The sequence below is a fragment of the Carcharhinus amblyrhynchos genome, chromosome 11, assembly GCF_965287045.1.
Source record: "Carcharhinus amblyrhynchos chromosome 11, sCarAmb.v2.hapA, whole genome shotgun sequence".
Taxonomy (NCBI): Eukaryota; Metazoa; Chordata; class Chondrichthyes; order Carcharhiniformes; family Carcharhinidae; genus Carcharhinus; species Carcharhinus amblyrhynchos.
In genome coordinates this window covers 55,621,647-55,647,489 of record NC_137334.1, presented here as the reverse complement: position 1 = coordinate 55,647,489, position 25,843 = coordinate 55,621,647, and the positions used below count along the sequence as shown (strand labels likewise).

Below are 25,843 nucleotides of genomic sequence, written 5' to 3'. Positions count from 1 at the left end.
TCTAATCTACACATCTCAGGATTCTAAGGGGCAATTTTTAGCATGGCCAATCAACCTAACCTGCACACCTTTGGACCGTGGGAGGAAACCAGAGCACCCGGAGGAAACCCATGCAGATACAAGAAGCATGTGCAAACTCCATACGGACAGTGACCCAAGCTGGGAATTGAACCCAAGTCCCCGGAGCTCTGAAGCAGCAGTGCTAACCACTGTGCTACCATGCCACCCTGTGAAATTCCCTGTGAATTCCATGATATCAGTGAAGAACAGTGCAGTCCCTTGTGAATTATCATAAATCTGAGTAGCAATGCTATGTGAATGAATTTCTCCTTCCATGTCTTTAATATGCCTCACATGCATTTTACTAGTCTTTTTGAGACAGACTGAGAAACATTTGCTCAGATGTGACAAGATATGTTTGTTAGCTGTGATATTTCAGAGAAAGCAAGTGAACTTATAAACTAATACTCAAATCATTGACCCTCACTTCACTCCCCAATTATATGGGAAATTACAAGGTCCCTTTTGTGGACCAACCTAGAATCTTAGGCATTATTTTTCTTTCAAACTATTTCCAACCACTGATGTCTTGATTCTAGCTCAGGACATCAGCTCTGTCTCTTGCTTTGAAACATGACTATCTCAGACAGTAGGTTGTCTTTTCTCTTTCTGTTAATTCTGGCCCCAGAAAGTAGAGGAACATTGGTTGGAATTTTCTCCTCCCTCCAGTGGCAGGGTTTGTGGAGGGCAGGGGCAGGAGGGAAAAAAATTGGTTTCCAAACAGCGAGAACTGAAGCGCAAACTTGTGGTCTCAACTGTCATGGCGGTCATCAGGATTTGGATTTGCATGTGATTAATGTTATTTAAATCAGCAACAAACCAGAATGTTCCCTCTCCCTCTACTTATTTTGGATCTAGGATTATAGAATAGTACTGCACCAAAAGAGGCATTCAGCCATCAAGTGTACATTGGCTTCTGCATCTTTCAAAGACTAATCCAGTCTCCCCTGCTCTTTCCCCATATCCCACAAGTTTTCATCCTTTAAGTGTTTATTTAATCACCTTTTGAAGGATGCTATTGAATATGTTCCCACTCCAATGTATTTCAACATGTTGTTTTCAGAGATTCTTTTCTTCTAATTGCCTCAGGATTATTTCACCTTAAATCTGTATCCTCTAGTTTTTCACCCTCTTTGGAAAGGATATCTTTTTATTTCTTCAAGCCAAACACGTCATGATTTTAAGCACCACTATCAAATTTTCTCTTAGACTTCTCTGCATTCAGTAGAACATGTACCTGGCTTGTGCTCATTGCCAAACTCAGATGAAATGTCCGAGAATTGGAATACCCAGGGAATTGTATTCAATGAATGTTTTAATAATTTTAACTCTTGTAGTACATATCAATGAAAAAGAAATTGTTTTACAATAAATAATAACATTAACTTTGAAAACCAATTATGGCACAACATTGAAATCATCTTGAGAAAATAATATTTAATAAGTTATTTTTTAATTTATCTTGACTGTTACAATTACAAATTCTGGACACCTGGTCACTGCTTGTACTCGTTAGAGTTTAGAAGAATGAGGGGAGATCTCATTGAGACGTATAAAATGATAAATGGGATGGATAGGATAGAGGTGGAGAGACTCCTCCCGCTCAAAAAAGACAGTAGGACTAGGGGGCACAGCCTCAAGATAAAGGGGGGGCGGTTTAGAACGGAGTTGAGGAGGAACTTCTTCACTCAAAGGGTGGTGAATCTCTGGAATTCTTTGCCCGTTGAAGTGGTGGAGGCTGCCTCGCTAAATATTTTTAAGACGCGGGTTGATGGGTTTTTGATAAGAGAGGGGATTAAGAGTTATGGGGAGAGGGCGGGAAAGTGGAACTGAGCCATGACAGATCAGCCATGATCTTATTGAATGGCGGGGCAGGCTCGAAGGGCTAGATGGCCTACTCCTGCTCCTATTTCTTATGTTCTTATGTAAACCTGGATCACGATGCTCTTGGCAGATCACCCCATAAAAAGACAAACATGGTTCATAACTTGCGTTTCTTTTCTTGCCCAATCACCATTCTTTGGCTTTGGCCTCTTCTAGGTCATTCTTTGGCTTTGGAATATCAACAGTTCTGTCATTCAATCTCTCCCAATGGTGTTCCCTGCATGGTCCCCGATATGCCTCCCCATCATAAACCCCAACATGATCCCCTTTATGACCCACCCTTTCATGCCCCACTCCTTCATGACCACCTCATAGCCCCCTGTCATAGCCTCCCTTCAGGTCCTACCTGCACTCAGGCCCCACTTCCTTGGCACTGCCCTGGCGCACACAGGCAGTGCCCAATAGTGCCATGTAGACACCACCAGATGGGCACTGCCCAGCCATGTCCCTAACCACCCGAGGGGGGGGGGGGGGGTTAAATGGTCTGTGTCTCCTGGCATGGCCATCATGTCAGGCCACCATAGTGGAGACCAGTAGTGATTCTCGACGGGCTTGCACCATGAACGAGGGTTCGAAGATCCTGGGAGCTGGGAGAATCTGGAGTCGAACGAGCTAAGCATATTTAAGTGCTACTTTAAATCTGCTAATCTATTTCATTTCTGGGCACGATCCAGTTTGCGGCAATAGAAAGGGATCGAGATGATTGCAACTCGTTTGGTGCCGGGCACAAAAGTCCAAACAATTTTCCAGGATCTGCATCAGGCACAGCAAGCCTGGAAAACCACCCCTTTTATTTCTGCCCCTGCTTCAGTTGATGTTACTGAAATTCTCACTCATGCTTTTGCTGCCTCCAGACTTGGCTACTTTACATTCTAAAGAAGAGTCACATTGAACTCTGTTTGCTCTGTTTCTTTTTACCACAGATGCTGCTGGATCTGCTGAGGTTTCTCAGTACTTTATTTTGATTTCAGATTCGCAGAGGTTTGAGTTTATATAAATGTTTTGAGTGTTAAGTAGCCGTTTGATAAATGGGATATTGCTGTCATATTGGAGGGAAGCTAAAGAAAGCAGTCTATATGTAATAGTGTAAATACGTTTGAAGAAGGAATGAATCACATGAGCGAAATCAAACGGATCATAAAGCTTGTGACAGAAGCCATTGATGAGAGTAGCTGTGAGAGGGCGTGTTATATTGTACATTGAGGCGGAAACATTGTACCACACTAAGCAGTGACGTGCCGAGGTTGGGGGAGAAGGTTGGTGTATCTCAGGAGCCTCAGTCCACTTGCTTCTGCTGTGGAAGGCGCGCAGTTAGTTCCTTTGATGAGAAAGGATCTCAGCTTCACAGCTCAATAATGGCTCGGTTCCTGCAGTGGATGTTGCTCTGGTGTTGCTGCTTTGAAGCTTCCTCGCAGGAAGCAGACGGAACCGCTTCGCCCCTGAATGGGAGCCAGTTGTCCAGGTTGTTGAGTAAGTGGAACCCGGGGATCGGTGGTAAAACTTTTCCGACTTCGGGCTGCTTGGGGAGGAACAGGAGCGGCATCAGCCGGGTGGACCCCGCGGAGGCACGGCTCACTGAACCGCTAGCATTCTTCAGTGGGCGTGTGTGGGATTTGAAGAGTGAACTTCAGTCATAATTGCTTATAAATTACGAGAAGTTTGCGTGAAGTAATTAAAATGATAAAAAAAAGGGAAATGAGAGGGGCTTCCCCATCCATTGATCAAACAAACATGAAACCCTTAAGTTGGTTGTTTGGATTTGACTTAAGTTTGTTTTGAACTTGTCCTTCAGTCAAACATGGTCGAGGACAGTTTGATTCCAGCGCTCGCAGATTCATTTATTGACAGTTTTCATTACTATTTATTTGTTCATGTCTCTGCAGTCTGCAGGTGAAAAAATTTGGAGTCGAATAGTTGTGCAGGGATTTATGTGTGGGTTTGTAATCAATCACCATCAGTTTCTCATGATGTATATGCCTTTTCAGGTTACTTTCTGATATCCTTTGGCCCTTCGCGTATTCAAAACAACTCAGGAATACACAGGAATTCACTTAACGTTTCTTTAATTTGTGTGTAAAAGTTTCCCTTTGCTTTTATTCTATATCATAGCACTAGCTATTGAATTTTCTTTTGTTTTTTAGATTAAATTGATAGGTATGAGCAATTAACAGACTAGTTTTATATTTTATAGACTTGGAAAAGCATGAATTCTAAAATATTTTATTTATTTTACCTTTGCTATATGTGCAGTGCATTTCACACGCAAATACCGATTTGCAAATTGAAATCTTTAAAGATATTTTGAGACACTTTCCTGCCCATCCCAAAAAAGATCTTTTAAAATTCAAAGATATAACTCTAACCTGAGACAGAATTCTTCTTTAGTTAACCCTATGAAATGATTATTCAATAAAGTAAAATTGAAAGCGGCACTTAGTCTATTATTTGATTGTAATTTAATGGTCAAATGAGGGAGAAAGTCAATTGTTGAGCAAATGACTAAATATTTAGTGTTGGTGAACGCTGAGGAGTTATTATGTTTAAAATTACCAGTTGCTGGCGATAAAGGAAAAACCAAAGACATAACTAGGAAATGACAGTCACCCACAGCACTGAAATGGTTAATATATTTAAAACTTTGAATGATGTGAAGAAGGAACAGCTAATAAGACAAGAGTTATGAATAAGAGACAGGACATCATGATCGTATAAGGCTGCATTATAATGGCAATTTTTGCATTAGTTCTGTGGGTTTTCATGTACATTATTATAATTTAATAATGTCAGAAAATAGTTATTTTTTCCAGCCATTCTCTTCCAACTTTGGAATTGGTTTGCAGAATGGTCTGGCCAATGTTCTGTACTGAGTATTGCCCACATCCATCACTCTATTAGCAAACCCTGGCTTCAAATACTTCTGCCCCAAAACTAGATCATTGCAGAAATGTAATTATTAGTTAAAGGATATCAAATGCAATGAATAAAGTGCCAACACTATCCAAGTTTTTAAAAATTAATTCTTGGGATGTGGATACCACTGGGAAGGCCATCGTTTATTGCAGTTTCTCTGCTTAATCCTTTCCAATCTGTGTAGTGTGGCTTTTCGTAGAATGCTGTTAGACAAAGCTTTACAGGACTTTAATTATTAGCTGAATATTATTAGTGTTCTTGTGAAACAGCTAGACAAATAGGATATTAAATATATGAGTATCAGTAGAAAATATTAATCCAAGGAAGCAGCACAGTATCATCTGCAAAACATTTGCGAAGCTTGGTTTGTTTAGCTTTGATCTTTGAACTTGAACATGATATCAAAAGTTTTCAAATAACTGAATCAGAAAAAGGAGAAAACTAAAGATGCCATTGAACTGTGGTTTTGCATTGTTGTAAAGCAGTTTTTATTTTGCAGAAGCGACTGTAGTTCCAAAGTCAACTTGCTTTCTGGTTGGTGACAGAGGCTGTTTCACACAACTTCGGCTCATTATGTTAGAGTGCAACTCCTGTACAATATGCCAAGCCCTGGATTTGTAAATGAAAGCCCCATTTACTTCTCAAACGATAATTTACTAGCCAAGGAGCAGAGTGCTGTGTTTTGTGTGTAAACAAAATTGCACAGAACTTGTCATTGGAGTCCAAGTTCAAGTACGCAGCTCTGCATGGTAGCTGTTAACTGCAAATCCTGTGCCCTATCTACTTGTCAAAAACCAGTAAGGCATCATCATAGCAATAGAAGAACTACAACACTCTTGAATAAATGTGCTATCTTCTTTTCTCCATACTATATATTGAGATTCTTAGTTGGACACCAACAAACTATACATTGTGACTTCCATAAGTCAACAACTTTACTATTTAGCTGCATGCAGGAAAAGAAAGTCCATCTCAAATAAATAAGGAAAGTATAGTTTGTGACAACAGTGATATCCTCCCAGTCAAGTGTACATCTGATTTGAATCTAGCTCCTGTACGCTTGAAGAATATATCAGGTGTGTGAAAATCTGACTGTTTATTTTAAATTCACAGAGCCACATAGTATGCAGTGGAAGGTCTCTTGATTGTGCCAGTAAAGAAAGAAACTAATTGAATGCTGGGGTCTCGAGTTTCTTCGGCATTTCTGGTCAGGTACACATCTCTCTCAAGGTGCAAATTACAGAGTGTGAAACATTCTGCTTAACTGAGTTAATATGATCAACTTGTCCATCAAACTCTTCTTCTAAATGAATCCCTGCCCACATATCTTCCAGATCATCTTTAGCATTGGATGCAAGTTCTTCTAATTACTCTTGTCCGACTGGGGTCTCTTATTGTGTACCCCAAAATCTGGTTGCAGGCACCTCTGGTCACTTGAAGCAAGTGCAGATCAGTTGACCAAGAGAAGATTGAAGCCTCCATCATCTTTTGCTGCTACAGAAAAGCACATTTACAGGCAATTTTGGAAGTAAAATAGCAAGCTGCCCCTTGTGATGACTCAACTCCCACTTCATTTTGTAATGGACGAGGAAGGAGAGAATAAGACAGAGACAGGAAGCCCAAAGAGTAAAATGCCTTTGAAGAAGTTGACACCACATTTCAGGTATGTAGGCCAGAGAACATACAGATTTTGACAGATGTTCCAAAAGATGTGTGAGGAGAAGACAATGTGCTGGCTGCATTTTGCAAATGCTGTCTGGTAGATCATGATTTTCTCTGACTTTCTTGAAGCCTCAGCTCAGATACTACAGAACCTGAACAACAGATCCTCCCCAGTGTTCACAGGGATCCTTTGCCAAATTACTCAAAGGACAGCATTCAACAGATGATTACACCCTGTTCCTACTCCTGCTTTTATTTCTTATATTCTTGTATTCAAAGTTTGGGGACTGAAAGTCCATCCACAGTTAGCACAGCTACTCATTGTCATTGTTTACAGGTTTGAATACCTTGTACCTTCCTCCCAGAATGTCAAGTTGTGCTCCCCTGTCCCAATAGCAACCTAGCCACCCAGCCTTGTTGTGGAGCAGAATTTGGAGTAAATCACACGATTCCCCCCTTCATTCTTTCATTTTATCTGAAATTAAAGACACTGTCCCAAAACATAATCATCTAATAAATGTAACTTTTATAACAAAAGCAACATAAACCAAAAGAATTACCACTTCCTCATAGTTTGTGATGTCTGGTATCTTGCACGTTAACACACAGTCCAGCATTTGTGTGTGTGCCATGATGTTTACCCAGTGCACTATTCGGAAACAACACATACATACTCAGGGAGGAAGGGCTGATGAATGGATGGATGGATAATTGATGAGGAAGCTTAACATCTACTGCTGTTTTGATAATGCTCTTTTACATTTGCATCACCAGAGTGGGAGAGGGGCATAACCAAGTGTGTGTGTCCTGCAGGCAGATCATTGAGAAAAACATTGAGGGAATTCTAGTGCTTTGAAAGATGTGGGATGTATTTCATACTCTACATAGAGAAGAACAAGGACTGTTTTTGCAAGCTGTCCCCAGTACCACTTTGTCATGATTGAAGGACTGGACTGTGACATGCTGAGAGAGAGGAGCCAATATAGGTAGGAACTATTGCACTGCAGGAGCTGGTACAAAGAGACTGTCATTTCTGCAGGAGATTTGTCTTTAAAGGGGCTGGGCATTGGATCTTTATCCAATGAACAATTGAGCCACAAGTACATCACAACTGGAAGAAGACCTGGATATTGCCAATGTTCTGTCTACAGTGTGCACATGTGTGAATGTATAGCAATCTGAAAGACGCCACAAGGCTATTCCCAGGTTGTCTCATTGAAGACAAAATGTGTGCGTGGCCATCCAAAAGGTATCACATGTTCAAGTGAATAGGCCAATAGAGGGAACATTGTACACAGCTCTTTTCAAATTCACATAAAGTTGATATGAAAACTGATTGTAAACACAAATGTTGGATGAAAATCTTACTTCTATTTTTTTCAGTAAGGAATACTTTTAAGAAATGCATTTAAATTAGACAATTGTTGTCGAGTCATAAAGGTTTACAGCATGGAAACAGGCCCTTTGGCCCAACCCGTCCAAGCCGTCCCCTTTTACCACTAAGCTAGTCCCAATTGCCTGCATTTAACACTTAGAAAATCAACACTAAGAAACCCTACAGTGCAGAAGAGGCCATTTGGCCATCAAGTCTGCGCTGACCATAATCCCACCCAGGCCTTATCCCCATATCCCTACATATTTAACCGCTAATCCCTCTAACCTACGCATCTCAGGACACTAAGGAGCAATTTTTTTAGCATGGCCAATCAACTGAACCCACACATCTTTGGACTATGATTTAAACACAAAACAGTTAATAAATTTGAAAAATAAAAAGCTAATCCAACTTTCTAACAACTGTAATTCAGAATTCAGGTAATATAAACCCTTGAATTTATGGGCAAAGGTAAAGGTTCTGAATTGCTTCATACAGTCTCTAGTGTGCAGTTGACAACATGCTGTCCAGAGAGGTGAAAGCATCAGTCATTTGGTTCTCCGAAAGCCCTGAACCATTGTCCAGCACCCTGATCAGTGGAATGATAACAGCCGTGAGATTTTGTGAATCCCCAGCAAGAGTGTGAAAGCCATTTGTCTCAACACACTCTGCTGTCTGACACGACAGCCTGCAGCGCTGTCTGAACCTCCACCATAATAACTTTGTGTCAATTCCATCATTGTCCCCTGACTGGAGCTCTGCCAGATATTCCAGTGCATAAATCAACTGCTGGATTGGCTCTTTCAGCTACAGTATCAACAGTTTAATGTTTGCTGAATAGCATTGCAGACTTTGAGGCCAGACCAGGCATTTAACTTCTGTATTCCTGAACCTCCATTGTTTCTATTCCAATTGCCATAGAATCCCTACAAGGCAGACAGAAGGCATTTGGCCCGTTGAGTTTGCACCGACTCTCTGAAAGGGCATCCCTGAAACCCTGCATGTTTACCATAAGGGCTAATTAGCATGTCTAACCCATCTAACATACATATTTTTGGGAGGAAGGCGGAACACCCGGAGGACACCCATGCAGAGATGGGGGGAATGTGCAAACTCCACACAGACAGTCACCCAAGGCTGGAATTGAATCCGGGTCCTTGGTGCTGTAAGGCAGTATTGCTAACCACTGTGCCACAGTGTCATCCATAAACGTCCATTACGTTTGAACTGCCATGTATATTTAAGTCTGTTTTTAAGTTCCCGTATATTCAAATTAGATTACAAGGATACTTGGGATAACTTGACATCAGCGAAATGGGCGCAGTGTTGGAAACAATTTTGAGTCTAACTTTCAGATTGTACCAATGGAGGAAAATCCATGCCCAAATGTTTTCTCTTAATGGTTGATCCTAGACATGTCATCTGCTCATTCCAAACCAGGAAATGCTATATATGTTATCCAGGCCAAGAAATAGGGAAAGAAAGCAAATGTTTTATTTATTTATCTCCCTGCATTCAAATAAATAATCTCACCCAAAAATGCAATGCTCTGATTGGACAATTCAGGTCTGCACTGGGGCTAGGGGGGGTTATGGGTGGGTAAGGAGGGGAGTTACGGTTAGAGATGAGAAAGAGAAAACATTTTTTCATGGAACTCAGTTTCCTATTCACACTAAAGTGTGACTGAAATTATGGTGCTAGAACATTGCTATGAAGATTTGTTTTCAGTCATATAGGGAGTCAAAAGAGAACCCTGTGATGTTTTGGCACCAAGCAGTCACTTTTATTACTTTCTCTAACTGCAATTACTAGAGATTGGTGTACACATTATTAAATAAATAAAATGCTCTTTACTTTGGACATTTTCCCGCACATTGCAAATCACTTTGCTATAAATAAATACTCTCGCAATTAAATAATACTGCACTCATGTGCCAAACAAAACCTGTTTTTCATTGAAACAGATTTTTGGAATGGTCATTTCAAAGGTTAGAGGTCAATCTAGTTAAGTTGTAGTTTGTAGTTTGATTTTTCCATGAATTTTCTTTTGGTAGACCTTTTCAAGTCCTGCTAAACCGGTGTTGCAATATTATTGAATTTAATGCCTAGCCCCTGAATTTGAAGAACAACGAACCCGATTCCTATATCTGAATGAAAATAAGCTGCTACAATTTTAGTTACAATCTCTATAGAGTCTTTGCAAACAGAAAGAACATGTTCCCATGTTGTATTTTTTTAACTGAACAAAATCTTAGTGGAGGCAATACCGTCACCAAGAGTCAACTTGCCTGTTTTGAATTTAAAGAAAAGCTTGGCAGTTAACTGTTCTGTGATGCATTCTCTGTCACTTTGTCTCTACCAGCCTATCAGCACCCTCTTCTCATGCAGTTATAAGTTGTTATGCTCTTTGAAATTTGGTATTCTTGTGATTCTGTCTTGGTGAGTACAAGATGAAGATCTTTAACAGCAATACCTTGTACCAACTTCTCTGTAAAACAATGTAAGCTTTCCTTCGATCTCTAACAATCAAACCACCTAGGTTTATTGTCAGGCAAACTGCAGAACAAATCACCTTCCTTTACCATAAGTTTAAAACTACAGTCCCAAAATACAACAATCTAACAAACTTCATAATTGTATCATTACTCAAGGCAAATTCACTGTCACTTCTTGATGAACAAAAGCAAAAGCCAGTGGAATTTTACTGGCACTTTCGCCCGAGGTTCATACGGTCCCACCCAAGGCCAACAGAGAATGCCGTTCTCCGAACCTCGACCACTCCCAGAATCGGGGCAATGTGCCAGCAAAATTCTGGCCAGTAAAGCATTTATATATCACCTCTTGACAGTTGCTTGTGGTGACTCCACGTTGTGTCACATATTATAACAAAAAAAACATTATTGGACCATGTTCAGTTTAAACTGAAGCCACACTTTGACCCTGGCTTGTATCGCTGGCACTCTGCCTTTCCCCTTGCCTTCTTGTTACTGATTTGAAATCATAGAATCATAGCAACCCTACAATGCAGAAAGAGGCCGTTTGGCCCATCGAGTATGCATTGACCACAATCCCACCCAGGACCTACCCCCATATCCCTACATATTTTACCCACTAATCCCTCTAACCTACACATCTGAGGACATTTTAGCATGGCCAATCAACCTAACCTGCACATCTTTGGACTGAGGGAGGAAACCAGAGCACCCAGAGAAAACCAATACAGACACGAGAATGTGCAGACTCGACACAGACAGTGACCTAAGCTGAGAATTGAACCCAGGTCCCTGGAGCTGTGAAGCAGCAGTGCTAACCACTGTGCTACCGTGCCACCGATATCATAGAGAATCAAATTGTACAGTGCAGAAGAAGGCCATTTGGCCCATTGTGGCTGTTCTGGCTTTTTGAGGGAGCTATCCAATTAGTGCCAGTCCCATTCTCTTTCCCCGTGGCTCTGTATTTTCTTTTCTCTTCAAATATTTCCAATTCTCCTTTGAAATTACTAACAATTCTGCTTCAACCATTCCTTCAGACAGTGCATTCCAGGTCAGTACAGTACACTAGATCCAGTTTGTTCTTTAACCCATTTGAGTAGCTAAGGCGTTTTCAACCAGGAATCATTCATGTGTCTCTCCTCTGAATATTTTCCAGTGTCTTAATATCACTCATCCATTTGGAGGAAAAAACAAACAAAAACATGGATTTGTAAAGCTCGCTACGGTATTCCAAATGAGGCCTATCCAAGCTTTTCTAAAGGCCAAAAATTTTATGTTTTTAATGGAGAGAGTCTTGTGAATGCAGTCCAGAAACCTTTTTGTTTCTTTATTGAACATTAATGTTCTACAAATTAACTTAAAGGTCAGCTGTTACACAGTATAACATACTTGCTTGTTAGCGTGCAACAGCACAGTACAGTTAATTTGGAATGTGCAACGATCTTCATTTCATTTGGAAAATTGGCAGCAAATAACATTCACTTGGTTTACTTTGGTCCAGCTAAGTGCTGCTATTTTTGGACGAAACTCAGACAGAAGCAGGCTTTGTGGTCCAATAACTAGAAAAGTGAAAAATAGGAAATCAAGTCAGTTGCCCCAATTGCAAATATTATTGCTGACCAATTAGATAGAGGTTATTATGCCTCTTAGCTAGCAAAGTTATTCGAAACATTTCAGGTCCTGACCAATTTTCACATTGGTTTGGATTTTCCAAAGTAACAATCATCGTTGCATTGTCGCTCCACTTTTTCAATGCTTGGACAGTACTCCACATTTCTGGTTGGATCTGCCGAGCCAGGCTTCATCAGAAATGCGGAGTATACAGTCCCATGGAGAAATCCATTATAGCACTGCAGCACCGGGTGGAAGCCAGGCCATGCCTCCTTCTTACAGCATTAACTGGCATGAGGTAAGCTTTAGTGCCCAGTGTGAATGTTAGTGAATGGATGAAAGTTAGTGAATAGATAAATGGGTGGCTGGATGAGTCAGTTAGTAGGGTGGGTGAGATAAGTGGGTAGGGTGGCAGGCAAGTGAAATGATAAGTGGATCAGGTCCTTGAAGTTGGGGGTAGGGGAGGATCAGTGTGAGTGATTGAGGGTCAATTCTGTAGTTATCCAGAAGTTAGACCAGGAATTTTCTGTTGTAACACCTACACTTTCTGTTGTAACACTGGGCAACTGTATAGGTGAGTCCCACAGAACCATCTAAAGTCATCTAAACTTCAGCTTAGAGTTGGAGACTTTCACAGTGTCCCAGGGAACAGTAGAATTGTCCATCAGAAGTTCAGATTTCGTGCACAGTTCTCACAGAGGTCAGCGCATTGGGACTTCCATGGAAGCTTGGCTGGCATCTTGGGTCATACATTTGGTCTCCAATAATTTTCCTGTATTCATCCATTCAATGCTCTGTAATAACATTAAGTAAAGGTAAGTCCAAATACGTGCAGATGAAGTTGATTGGCAATGCTAAATTGGTGACAGAGCGATTAGCAGGATAAATAGGTGGGTTTACAGGATTAGGGCCTGGGTGGGATTATTGTCGGTGCAGGCTTGATGGGCCAAATGGCCACCTTCTGCACTGAAAGGATTCTATGATTCTGTTCGATGATTCTAAGTACATGTTTTGTTTAATTTATTTGGAAATGTTGTTGCAATGTGATTTCTGTTTCTCTCAAAGCAACATTGTAATTGTTTTGACCATGTATGCATTTGTCTTGATATCCTTTTGACTCTTGTTCACCAAATGTTTTGTAACATTGTTAAACTTCGTTTTCCTCCCCCCCACCCCCGGCCCCCACCAGGTGACAACATATTTATTCTGCAGAGTGAGCATCTCAACGCATGCATAAATGTGGAAAACCAAGAGCTTATCGTTGATGACTGCAAAAGGGCATCAAGTAGCATGCTATGGAAATGGGTATCAAAGCATCGCCTTTTCCATCTTGGCAGCAGTATGTGTCTTGGTCTAAGTATCAGTGCTGAGCAACAGCCATTAAAGCTGTTCAGCTGTGATTCAACAACAGGAATATTGTGGTGGCATTGCAGTGGTAAGGTGTTAACCAGTGCCTCACAGTATAAATTGGCCGTTGGAAAAGGACAACGTATTATAGCGGAAAGGACTGTATATGACAGGTGGAAAAGATATATGACCCAGGATGAAGGTCCCTGTGAACATCCATATGAAGGTAAGAAGTGCTGAAATAATTCAGAACATGCTAATATGGTTGGGTTGAGTAAGCTCCATTCTTGAGTTCCACAGTTTTTTGAAAACTGCGTTTTGATTCCAATTTCTCCTGAAATAATTTTAAAATGTTGGTTGTCAGCAAGGTAAATTGTGCCATTTGTTTTCACCAGGATTTCAGGATTGTTACAACATTAAATGAGGCCATTTGGCCCCATTGTGACTGTGCCAGCTCTTGATGGGAGCATTTTATCAAGTGTCACTCTCTGGTCTTTCCTCCTGTTGCATTGCACATTCTTTTACGGATAACAATCTGATTTTCTCTCTAAATGCCTTGATTAAACCTACTTCCACCACACTGTCAGACAGTGCATTCCAGATCCTCACCATTCACTGGGAGAAAATGTTTTTCTTCATGTCACCATTGCTTCTTTTGTCAATTACCTTAAAGCTGCACCCTCTTTTTTTGATCCTTTGACCAATGGAAGCAGTTTTTCCAACCTAATCTGTCTAATCCACAATGATTTCAAATTAAATTTCCTCTCAACCTTCTCCAAGGGAATTATTCCCATCTTCTCCAGTCATTACCTGAATTTCCTTATCCTTGGGATCTTTCTTAATTTTTACCATTGGTTTAGTGGCTTCTCTGGTTTTTTTACATGTTTTAACCATGGTCGAGTGCAGTAGTGATGGTGTAAAATAACATAATTGGACCATGGCAGGGAGGTGAGAATGGAGAGAGGGGCAGAGGGCATTGTTTTGTAAATAGCAGAAAAAAGGTACATCAAACTCAAGTATGGATTTTTTTCCTAAACCTCTCCACCTCTTTATCTCTCTTTCTTCTTTCAAGTCACTTCTTAAAACATAGCTGTTCAACCAAGCTTCAGATCATCAGCCTTGATATCTCCTAATGTGACTTGGTGCCATATTTTGATCAATAATGCACCTTGGAAGTGTCTTGGGATGTTTTACTACATTAAATACGCTATGTAAATGCAAAGTCTTGTTGTTCGTCTGCAGATCCTGGCTCAGGAAGGACACATGGGCAGAGCGGTGATTAGTGGGTGGCAGAGAGGGGCTTTGAGAGGAGCATTTCTGCTGCAGCACCGTTAAACTACAAATCATTTGTTTAAGGAAGCAAGATATTAAAAGGGTGAAAAGAAACTTAAAAAAACTCAAGAGTTTGCAATCATTGTGCTTGCATGATCCACAGGCCCAGAGGTCACCTTGCTGTCTGCTTCCACCCGCGAACAAAGGAATGACTCAAATTCAGGCTGGCTGGCCAGTGGCTGGCAGGGACAACATCATGGCAGGTGCCAGGTCCAATGGTAAACCAAGGAGGGGAGGGTGGGTTTAAATCTCCCTGAAGGCTGCCTGGAGTTATCGAGGGGGAAAATGGAGCTATGGAGGAGAAATTTTACCATTTTGCAGGAGCAATGGCCTCAGCATCTGGTTGGCTCAGGAGGTCATTGGCAAAGTGAGAGGTAGATGAAGCACCGTTTTATGTTCTGCTCCACATTTGCAAGTCTGATAAAGGTATAAATAAGTATTATTTTGCAGTGATCTTAGTGTCCTTCATGTTTTTCATAGGTGCAGGCCTCATCAGTACCTTATGATAGACAGCAGGACAGCAAACTTTATTACAAAGATTCTGAGGTGACATTGTGCCATGGCATTGCCTTCTCAAAAACACGTGCGAAGAAGGCAATGTCCTTGCACTGAGATGGAAGCCAAGTCTCGGCAGACAAGCTGAAGGAGTGTTGAGTTAATGCTTTCCCTGAAGGTTTAACAAGGCTGCCTGCTCGTTCTCACCCTCTGACCGGGCTCCTCATTAAATCCATCTGTGGAATCTTCTTCTGAGGCGTGTGGAGCTGCTTCAGTCTCCTCATCCTTGAATGAGCCTCCCCTTGCTAATCCCTCAGAATGGACTGGGCAATGAAACTTCATCTTTAGTAGCCCTATTGTTCTCTCAACCATCATTTCTGGAAGGCAGAACTCTGATTGGACATCTCCTCTGCCTCTTACCTAAGGTGCAGGAATGTTTTCATGAGCCATCTTCTTAATGGATACTCTTTGTCAACCAGCCATGAACAGCCTTTGCTGAATCCGGGTCCTTTGGTTGCATACTAGCTGGTCATGGAATAAGAAGCTTTCCTATTCACATTGGCACCCGCTTGACCTACTGGCACCATGTTAGCCACGTGGATGCAGAGGTTGTCTAAAGAACCATGGAGAACCCTGCAATAGCTGCAGAACCTCGAGCTTGTTCATATTTGGTGTCTTGGTCTATCATAATGGATGAATGTGAGGACAGCGTGTCAGTTATGAACTTGACACAGCTATGGTTTGCTGAATGAAGGCACTGCACAGATTCCCCCACTGACCACAAGAAAGGTCCAGTTGCATAAAAATTAAAAGCAACTGTGACCTTCAGAGCCACTTGCATTGGGTGTCCACCCACATAGTTGGAGGTGATGTCTAGTCAGTCATGCAGCATAATGATGTTTCTCTGGAGAGGCGGAGTCTCCTATGGTACTGGATCTCAGACATGCTGAGGTAACTGGCTCACTGCCGATACATTCTTGCAGTGGGATAATGACATCTTCTGTGGATTTATTCTCCTCTCCCTGCTTGACCTACACCCTCTGTTCCTGCACCTCTCCTCCCGGGTGTCCTGTGTTGCTGCCTGGGACAACTGACCTCCTTTCTCTTTTGCCCCTGGTCTTCCTCAGAGGAAGACTCTAGCAGATACACAATTCTTGTCTGCTGAAATGCAGGTGACACTGCCCCTTGCAGTGCATACTCCAAAAGAATTACCAGAGCAAAGGAGTCCTCAGGACAAGGTCAACAAAGCAAATACCTCACAAGAAAGCAAAAGAATAGGTCTGAAATGCCAATACCAGTGCTACAGCAAACTCTAACCTGAATTCCTAACAATTCAGCCAATACTCCTGCCCCCTTTTATCCCATCCTTGGATGCGAAAAGTGAAAATACAGGACAGCCGCCTGTCCCTGTTGTTTGTGTTGCCCATCCACCTACCTAAAAATCGCATTAGGCAACATGAAATCCCAGACAGTTGGACTATTAATTCCCCTAACTAGCTGTTTAATTGTCAGCGGATACACAGCCAATGTCCGCTCAGCAACCAAATTGAGTGCGCAGTAACATTGGGACACAAGCCCTGCATCATCTCATGTGATTTCACATTCTTCCAGACAGGGAACACCCTGCCTCGTCAACGTAACATTCTGGCAAAGAAGCATTGTGTTTTAATAAAACCTGTTGTTGCAGAGCCGTCATGTGTTCAGAGTCTGGAAAGCACGGTGAGTTAAATATTTAATTTAGAAACATTGGTTGCTAATAAAAGGCATTTATAATTTTATATAGCCACATCACAATTCAATATACAGACACAATGTGGTACTATAAGCATATTCCTCTGGTTTCTTTATACTGCCTATAGTATAAGGGTCAATAACTATTATGCTCAGAGCTTGAGTACACCAGTGGAGTTCTGCAAAAGTTCCCCTCTGGAAATAGTGTAAATAGTCAATAAATGTTCACTGCAGTTGTGCGGTTTCCAGCTCTCTTCTGTCAAAGCCACCAAGGATCATGATGATAATGCACGGTGGCATCAACCCATTTGCTAAGGATTGCAGTTAATGCTCATAAAGGCGGGAAAATAAAGGCCACCAGACCAGCAGAGCATATTCGAGAAAGGCCTACAGCAGCATATGGAGCAATTAGTCACTACCAGAGCCCCATTGCAGGAGACAAGAATTGCACAGCTATGGAAAATGTCTTACCTCTGCCCACATACCTCACCCTCATTGGGGGTGGGCCTTAACCAAGCTGCACACTGGTGTCATTGATTCAGATTATATCGGACTGCTTTTTGTTTTGATGAGATACTAGGTCAGGATCAGGTCAGTGTTCGCCTTTATGCAATCAGCAACTGTGTCAGCAACATTTCACAACTACAGGGTTGATGAAGAAACCACGCAATACAAAGAAGTTATCAAAGTCCCCCCAGCTCTATTTTCAGGTTTACTGATGACACCTCCATAGTGGGTCGGATCTTAAACAATGATGAGACGGAGTACAGGAAAGAGATAGAGAATCTGGTGAATTGATGTGATGACAATAACCATTCCCTCAAAGTCAGTAAAATGAAGGTGATGGTCATTGTCTGCAGGAAGTATAGTGGAGGACATGCCCCTGTCTACACCAATGGGGATGAAGTGGAAATGGTTTAGAGCTTCAGATTTCTAGGTGTCCAGATCACCAACAACCTGCCCTGGCCCCTCCATGCCAATGCTACACTTGAGAAAGCCCATCTACTTTCTCAGGAGGCTAAGAAAAGTTGGCATGTCTGCTACGACTCTCACCAACCTTTACAGATGCACCATAGAAAGCATCCTTTCTGGATGTATCACAGCTCCTGTTGTATGGCTCCTGCTCTGATTAAGGCCGCAAGAAACTACAAAGCATTATGAACATAGTCCAGTCCGTCACTCAAACCAGCCTCTCATCCACTGATTCGGTCTACACTTCCCACTGCCTCAGAAAGACAGCCAGCATAATCATGGAGCCCATGAACCCCGTATATACTCTCTTCCACCTTCTTCAATCAGGGAAAAGATAGAAAAAGCCTGAGGTCACGTACCAAGCCCAAGAACAGCTTCTTCCCTGCTTTTGATTGGATAAAAGCAAATTACTGCAGATGTTGGAATCTGAAACCAAAAGAGAAAATGCTGGAAAATCTCAGCAGGTCTGTCAGCATCTGTAAAGAGTGAAAAGAGCTGATATTTCGAGTCCAGTAAATGGAAGTTTCTTGCTGCTGTAACTATTTTAAAATGCCCCCTCTTGTGGCTAGAGCAGTACTCTGCATCCATAGCCCAGTTTTGATACAGGATCATCTGGACTTGAAACGTCAGCTCTTTTCTCTCTTTACAGATGCTGCCAGATCTGCAGAGACTTTTGAATGGATCTACCTTATATTATGTTGATCTTTCTCTACACTATAGCTACACCTGTTATACTACATTCTGCACCCTCTCATTTCCTTCTCTATGAATGGTATAGTGTGCAAGAAACAATACTTTTCACTGTACGCTAATACATATGACAATAATAAATCAAATCAAAAAAGTATTTGATTCCAGTGTTAACCTACAGAGCAATACTGGAGGAGACCATGCAAATTTCAATTGGTGCAGCCAGGAACCTGGGGAGGATGCTGTTTAATTTATAGATGACCTGGATTATTTAGCAAATAACTGTGAGTATGAGATGTTGAGAGTACAGTTGGCCAAGCAGGCGGAACATGAAGAGGGGCATGCTGTTCATCTGGAGTACTGGGAGCCTTTCTGGGGGCTGCCACAGATCCAGTCCAATTTGTGAGTCCCAGGGCTATCAACAAGCCTGCCAGAACACAGGTAACAGGAAGAGGATGCAGTCGGTGCCATTGTTCCATGTTCGTGTTGGGATGGGAAGAAAATCTCATCTGTTCAAAGCTTGCCCTGTTGTGAATGCAGAGTGCTGCTCTTGCCACAAGAAGGGACATTTTAAAATATGATGTTATAGCAGCAAGAAACTTTCATTTTCATGTCAAAAATTTAAAGGAAGTTCAATCAGAAAATAGAGGATTCAGAGGAACACAAAGTGATTTCCTTGAGCAAAGTTGCAAACTCTAAGGACACATTTTGGACTGCAGATATCATGATCAACGGCCATAAAACCATGGACATGGATATAGGAGCGCCCATTCTTTCTGACACAGTACTATGGATGAGGCTTGACTTTCTCCTACCATTAGTGGCTCAACTGCACGATCCAATGGGCACTCAACTCAAGGTGCAAGGACAGATGGCTGCTACTATAGTGGAAGAGAAACTACAGAAATTCTCCACGTTATTCCAAATCAGAATGCTTATTGCTAAGCCAGTGAACCTGTGCAAATCGGTGCTTCTTCACAAGGTCAAAGAGCTGAACAATATACAAACCAGGTAAATTCAAAAGGGCAATTTGCGAAATTGTTTATGAGTCTGGGGAAACTCCGCACAGTTTATTGCATTATTTTAAAGCCAGATGCCAAGATGGTGTGTTTATTGGACCCACAAAAGGTCCCCCGCCCTCTCTTGGAAAAGATGAGGCAAGGGATTGATTCCATGTTGCCTGATATCACTGGTAACACAACGTATTGCTTGCGGCTCCAGCATGGTAGCTGTAATCAAGCTTAACGGCTCACTTTTTTGTGTGGACCTCCTGAACATGAACAAGACCAGAGAGAGAGAAATGCACTCCATGGCATCAGTCAACAAAGGATTGGAGAAGTTGCCAGGAGCCCAGTTATCACTAAATTTGATATTAGTGGCAACTTCTGGCATTCCAGTTAGATGATCAGTCAACATTGTTGACCACTTTTATCATGCCCTTTAGCTGTACTATTTTAACTCCCTATTATGTGGCATTGCCTCAATGCCCAAGACCCTTCAATGTACCATGACTGGCATTCTGGAAGGACTGGTTGACATTTTCTGCCATGTGGATGCTATTCTTATTCATGGAGGAGCACAGTGCCAGGGTGCAATTGAAGTTAGGGTGTTTACAGGCCGCAAGTCTGTATCTAAATATAAACTTTAGTTCTCTAAACCCACTATCAACTCCTTAGACCATATTTTTCATATATCTGCCTTCCAGGCAGACTCTAGGAAAACCACAACCATTAAAATTTCCCTCAAGGAAGACAACTTCTGGAGGTCAACTTAATTGGTAAATCTGTGTCAGTTCTTGTCTATGTTTTTAAACTACCCTTCCCTATCTTCTCTGCACTTTGCACTCATTTCCAATTGTAATTGCAAAGACTCATGAACTTCTTTAGATTATTACTCAGATTGATACTCAGCTGTCTGTACTCAAGCCACCAGACCAAAACTCTTCTATGGCTTTCCACTGTTTTGGCCTTGAACTTGCATCTTTCTCTAGTTTCCCTTCTACTCCACATATCCCCACTCCAACCTCATTTTGGACATGAGACCCACCCCCTTATCCCTTGCTGTTATCCCCACTAAACTGCTAACCATTCACCTTTCCTCTGGCTCCCATACTAGTTGATATTGTGAACAATTCTCTCTCCCTTCAAAATTCCTCGTACTCTGCTTTTCAAAAAAACAGCCCTTGTCCATACAAACTGCTATCCCACCTCCACTCTCCTTTTCCTTCCAAAGTCTTTGAAATTCCCAAATCCATGCCTATCTTTCCAACAAATCCATGTTTGAATAATTTCAAACTGGCTGCTGCCACTGTCACAATCTACAAGTATCTTTAATCAAAGTCGTAAATGATATCCTATGGAACTGTTATGAAGGTAATTCATCCCTCCTCGTTTCATCAAACTGTCCGCACTCTAAAACACTATCCTCCTCCAGTGCATCTCCAATGTCATCCAGCAGAATGAAACTGCACTCTCTGGTTCATTTTTGTCTGTCTTATCATAGTCAAAGTATATCTTTCCATTCTGACATCATTCTATATAGTGTCCACAAGGATCTAACCTTGCCCTCTTCCCCCTTAATTCTCATCTACATGCTGCCCCTCAATAACATCATCTGAAAACACTATCAGTTTTCACATATACACTGACACCCAGATCTACTTCACTACCACCTCTCTTGACTTTTTCCACTGTCAGTAGGCTATCAGACTACTTATCCAACAAGCAGTACTAGATGAGAAGAAATTTTCTCTAAATATTGCAAGGCCAAAGCCATTGATTTTGGTCCTGTTCAAAACTCCATTCCCTAGCTACTGTCTTGATCCTCTCCCTAGCAGCTATCTGATGCTGAACCAGATTATTCACAACCTTAGTGGCTTTTGACCCCAAGATGAATTACATCCACATATCAGCATCACCTCTAAGACCACTTATTCCACATTCGTAATATTACTGAACTCCAGCCCCAACACCCTGCTGTCTGCAACTCTGCTGTTGCTGAAACCCTCATTCATGTTGTTGCTTTGAGACCTGATGAGTCCAAAACTCTCCTGTATGGCCTGTCACGTTCTGTGCTCTGCAAACTTGAGGTCATCCTAAATACTGCTACCCATGACTTAACTTGAATCAAGATCTTCCCTCCCATGACAACATCAGAAGTGGGGATGTTCGCTGATGATTGCACAATGTTTAGCACCATTCATGACTCCTCAGGTATTGAAGTAGTCCATGTCCATACGCATCAGGACTTTGGTAAATTCAAGTTTGGGCAATTTAGTGGCAAGTACTACTCTGAAAATCTAACCATCTCCCTTTGATATTCAATAGCATTCAATGGGTGGCATAGTGGTATTGTCACTGGGCCAGTAATCCTAAGACCCAGAGAAATGTTGGGGTGAAATTTGAATTCAACACTTAAAAAAAAAATCTGCAACTGAATTGTTGATTCTTGTACAAGCCCATCTGGTTCACTGATGTGAAAATCTGCCATCTTTACCTGGTCTGGCCTATATGTAGCCACTCAGTTCAAGAGCAATAAATGTGACACCCACATTCAGTGAGTTGAAAAAATATATATCATTGCCGAATCCCTCATTGTCAACATCTTGGCAGCTACCATTGACCGAAAAACTAAACTAGACCAACCATATAAATTCTGTCTCTATATGAGCAGGCCAGAGGCTAGGAATCCTGCTGCAAGTAGCTCACCACGTAACTCTCCAAAGCCTGTCGGAGTATGATGAAATACTGTCTATTTGCCTGAATGAATACAGCTCCAACAACACTCAAGAAGCCAGCTTGATGGGCGACCCATTCATTATTCACTCCCTCCATCACAGACACATAGTGGCAGCAGCATTTAGTATCTATAAGATGCACTGCAGGAACTCACCAATGCTTCTTATACATCCCCTTCCAAACCCACGACAACCTCGAAGGACACGGGTAGCAAGTGCATGGGAACACTGCCATCTGCAAGACCCCTCTAAGTCACCCACCATCCTGGCTTGGAGCTATGCCACCTTTTCTTCACTATCACTAGGTCAAAAGCCTAGAACACCCTTCCTAATAGCACTGTGGATGTTCCCACAGCACATGAACTGCAACAGTTGAGGAAGGCAACTCACACTATCACCTTCTCAAGGGCAATCAGGGATGGGGAATAAATGCTGGCCTATCCCACAGTCAATGAACAAATAAAAAACATGTCTTGTTCCCCTATCACCCTTGTGCTTGCTACATTGGTTCTCAGCATCTTGATTTTAAAATTCTTATCCTTGTTTTCAAATTGTTCTATGGCCTCACCGCTCCCTAATTTTGTAATCTCAGCTTTACAACCTTCCGAGATATCTACATTCATTGAATTCCATTATTTTAATCACTTCACTATTGATGCCTGTGCCTTTAGCTGCCCTGAGCTCTGGAATTTCCTCCTTATGTTTCTCATTTCTTCATCTCTCTTTCTTCTTTGGTGATGCTCCCTAAAACCTACTTTTTTGACCAAGCCTTTGGCCATCTAATCCAATGCCTATTATGTGGCTTGATGTCAAAATTTGCTTCATAATGAAACACCTTGGATCATTTTATTATGTTAATGGTGTTACATAAATTTGTCATTGTACAACAACCAATCACTAAGATTGGACAGTGGGAAGCAGTATTTCCTCTCATGCAGCCGATTAATAGGTTCCAGTAGCCATTTAAGAAGAATCATTCAGTTAAAGTAAATTACCTGTTGAATAGCAGAAAATAATTACGGCAACATATTGTGAACTCATTGCTTGGTGCATGTATAATGCAAGCACTCATTCACCTCCTAAGGTCCATGTACACAGGTAACGACGCTCAACCTTTTCTGAACCTCCTACCTATCCTGCTGCATGTTGTAGGAATGTTCTCCTTTTCTCCAGAAATGGAGACCATTACAGCATTTCCAAAGTTGCTGTGAAGCAGGCAGTTCTAGAACTTGGGCCTGGGTACGTAATCATTTTTCTCACAGTCAGCTATAACAGTTTGAAAAGAAAGGAACATCAGCAATTAAAGTTTTGACCTTCTAAGAATTGCTGCAGTCGGAGGATGAGAAATTGGGCTCAGTATCACCTTTTCTTAGGCACCACCTGAACCATGAGAGATTCAAAGCAATATGCATGCATTCTTGTGGAGCGAATGCCTTGTTGGTGATGTATGCACACAGTGAATCTCCATTAGAAGTAGGCAGAGCAAGCAGATTTTGATTTCAGTCAGTGTACAGCAATGATTTGACACTGGCTCAGTGCTCCAGCAATGCCATCTCATAGCTGAACATGTGTTCAACAGCAGGAAGGATCCCTGCCAAGATTTTTTAAGAGATCATTAAATCCTTATACATGAGCTGGTGGGTGATTGATTTATTCTGTTTATTGCTATGATTCCACAGGTGTGTGGTACTTTCTGTGGTTGTTTCACATTATAAATGCCTAGAGTGGTGCAGCAGGCGCTAAAGGACTTTTTGTTGACTTTACAACATATGTACAAACTAGATTTCCCTATTGGAATCGATCATGACTTAGAGAACGAACAGAGACCACAACTATCAGGAGAATGCTGCAAGAGGGAGGAGGAGGAAGAATCTCAGCAAGAGACACATCTGCCCAGGGTATTCAGGGAGCAAGGCTCCCACCTGAATCTCAGCAAGCAAACATAAGCGAGATGTCTGTTGCTTCAATCAGCATGTGATCATTGCAAGCTCAGTCAGGGGTTGAATTCACATCCTGTGTGACTCCCTGCATGGGCTCCAGCCACAGTGTGTCTTCTCTTTAAAAGTTTCAGGCTTTCATCTCAGGCTAGCTTAAGCTGGTGCTTGAAAGTTAAGATTTTGGGCCATCTATTGATGTGTGCAGCCAATAACCACTGGAGTTAATACTGGCTGCACCAAGCAATCACTTATAATTGGGCAGCCTGCATGTCACTGAATTGATGCAGATGAATTTCACATGGCGATGTGTGCAGCTGTGTTCAGATGCTAAAGGAGAAAATGCTGAAAATCTCATCAGGTCTGACAGCATCTGTAAGGACACGAGCTGACATTTCGAGTCCAGATTATCCTTTTTTCAAAGCTAAAAGGCATAGAAAATGGGAGATATTTATACTGTAGGGGTGAGGGAACGAAAGATGAGTCATAGCCACAGAAACAAGGGGACAGACTATTAATGGCAGTGCATAGAAGGTGTGAATGGCAAAACTCAGGCAAAAGACCACTTTGCTGAGCACCTTCGGTCTGTGCACAATCAGGACCCTGACCTTCCATTGCTTGCCATTTTAATACATGTCTGTCCTCGGCTTGCTGCAATATTCCAGTGAAGCTCAACACAAACTGGAGGAACAGCATCTCATCTTCCGGTTAACGCATATTACAGCCTTCCCATCTCAACATCGAATTCAACAACTTCAGAAGATTAGCTCTACCCCACCCCAACCTTTTTGTTTTCATTTTTTTAAATGTTCTCTACCTTTTATTTCTTTATTGTCTTTCTTTATTCTTCTTTCTCCTCAACTCTTTGCCCGATTTTGTCCTCTCTTTTCTTACTTTTTCTCCCCCTATGCTTTCCCCTTCCCCCTCCTTTTTCTCAATTTTACCTCTCTCCCACCCATCTCCCCTCTCCCCCCACATCTTCATCTGTCACAGCTTACCCTCTGATTTTAGCTTTTCTGCTGTTTGGCCATTCACACCCTCTATTCCTTCAATGTACGGCCATTAACAGCCTTTCCCCTTGTTTTTGTGTTTATGACTCATCTTTCATTCCCCCATTCCGCATATAAATATCTTTCATTCTCTATGCTTTTTAGTTTTGACAGAGGGTCATCTGGACTTGAAACGTCAGCTCTTTTCTCTCCTTACAGATGCTGCCAGACCTGCTGAGATTTTCCAGCATTTTCTCTTTTGTTTCTGATTCCAGCATCTGCAGTAACTTGCATTTATCCTGCGTTCGGGAGCTATCCAGTTCAACCCCTCAACCTCTTCGCTTGTCTCTTGCCACAGCATTTCCTGCACACGTAGAAAATGCAGAGAGGACGTACTGCATTCTAATTGTGTTAATGATCTGATTATACTGAATTCGGCAAGGTCAACTTCCCTCCTTTCCAACGTGAGAGTGCAGGCATGCACCCTTTTGTCCGAGATTTGGGATTTCTTTATGTCCTCCAGCTGCAGCACCTTTGTAAGAGTCATTAACCATAACTGCAGGAAGTAGTTTTGAATGCTAATCTACTATCTTGATACATGCTTGCGAGTTGAGAGTACTGGA

General features: G+C 41.8%; 1 protein-coding gene across 3 annotated transcripts in view; it reads left to right on the top strand.

Moving 5' to 3' along the window:
- Nucleotides 1–25,843, top strand: part of pla2r1 (phospholipase A2 receptor 1) — a 105,028-nt gene that overhangs the window by 5,086 nt on the left and 74,099 nt on the right. For 2 of the 3 annotated variants that reach the window (XM_080199148.1, XM_080199146.1), the window contains exons 1-2: nucleotides 3,186–3,414; nucleotides 13,184–13,567. In XM_080199148.1, the coding sequence (XP_080055274.1) occupies nucleotides 3,300–3,414; nucleotides 13,184–13,567 (499 nt within the window). In that variant the 5' untranslated portion in view covers nucleotides 3,186–3,299. Of the gene's footprint in view, nucleotides 1–3,185; nucleotides 3,415–13,183; nucleotides 13,568–25,843 lie in introns of those variants that run through there. The other variant, XM_080199147.1, reaches the window with a different exon arrangement.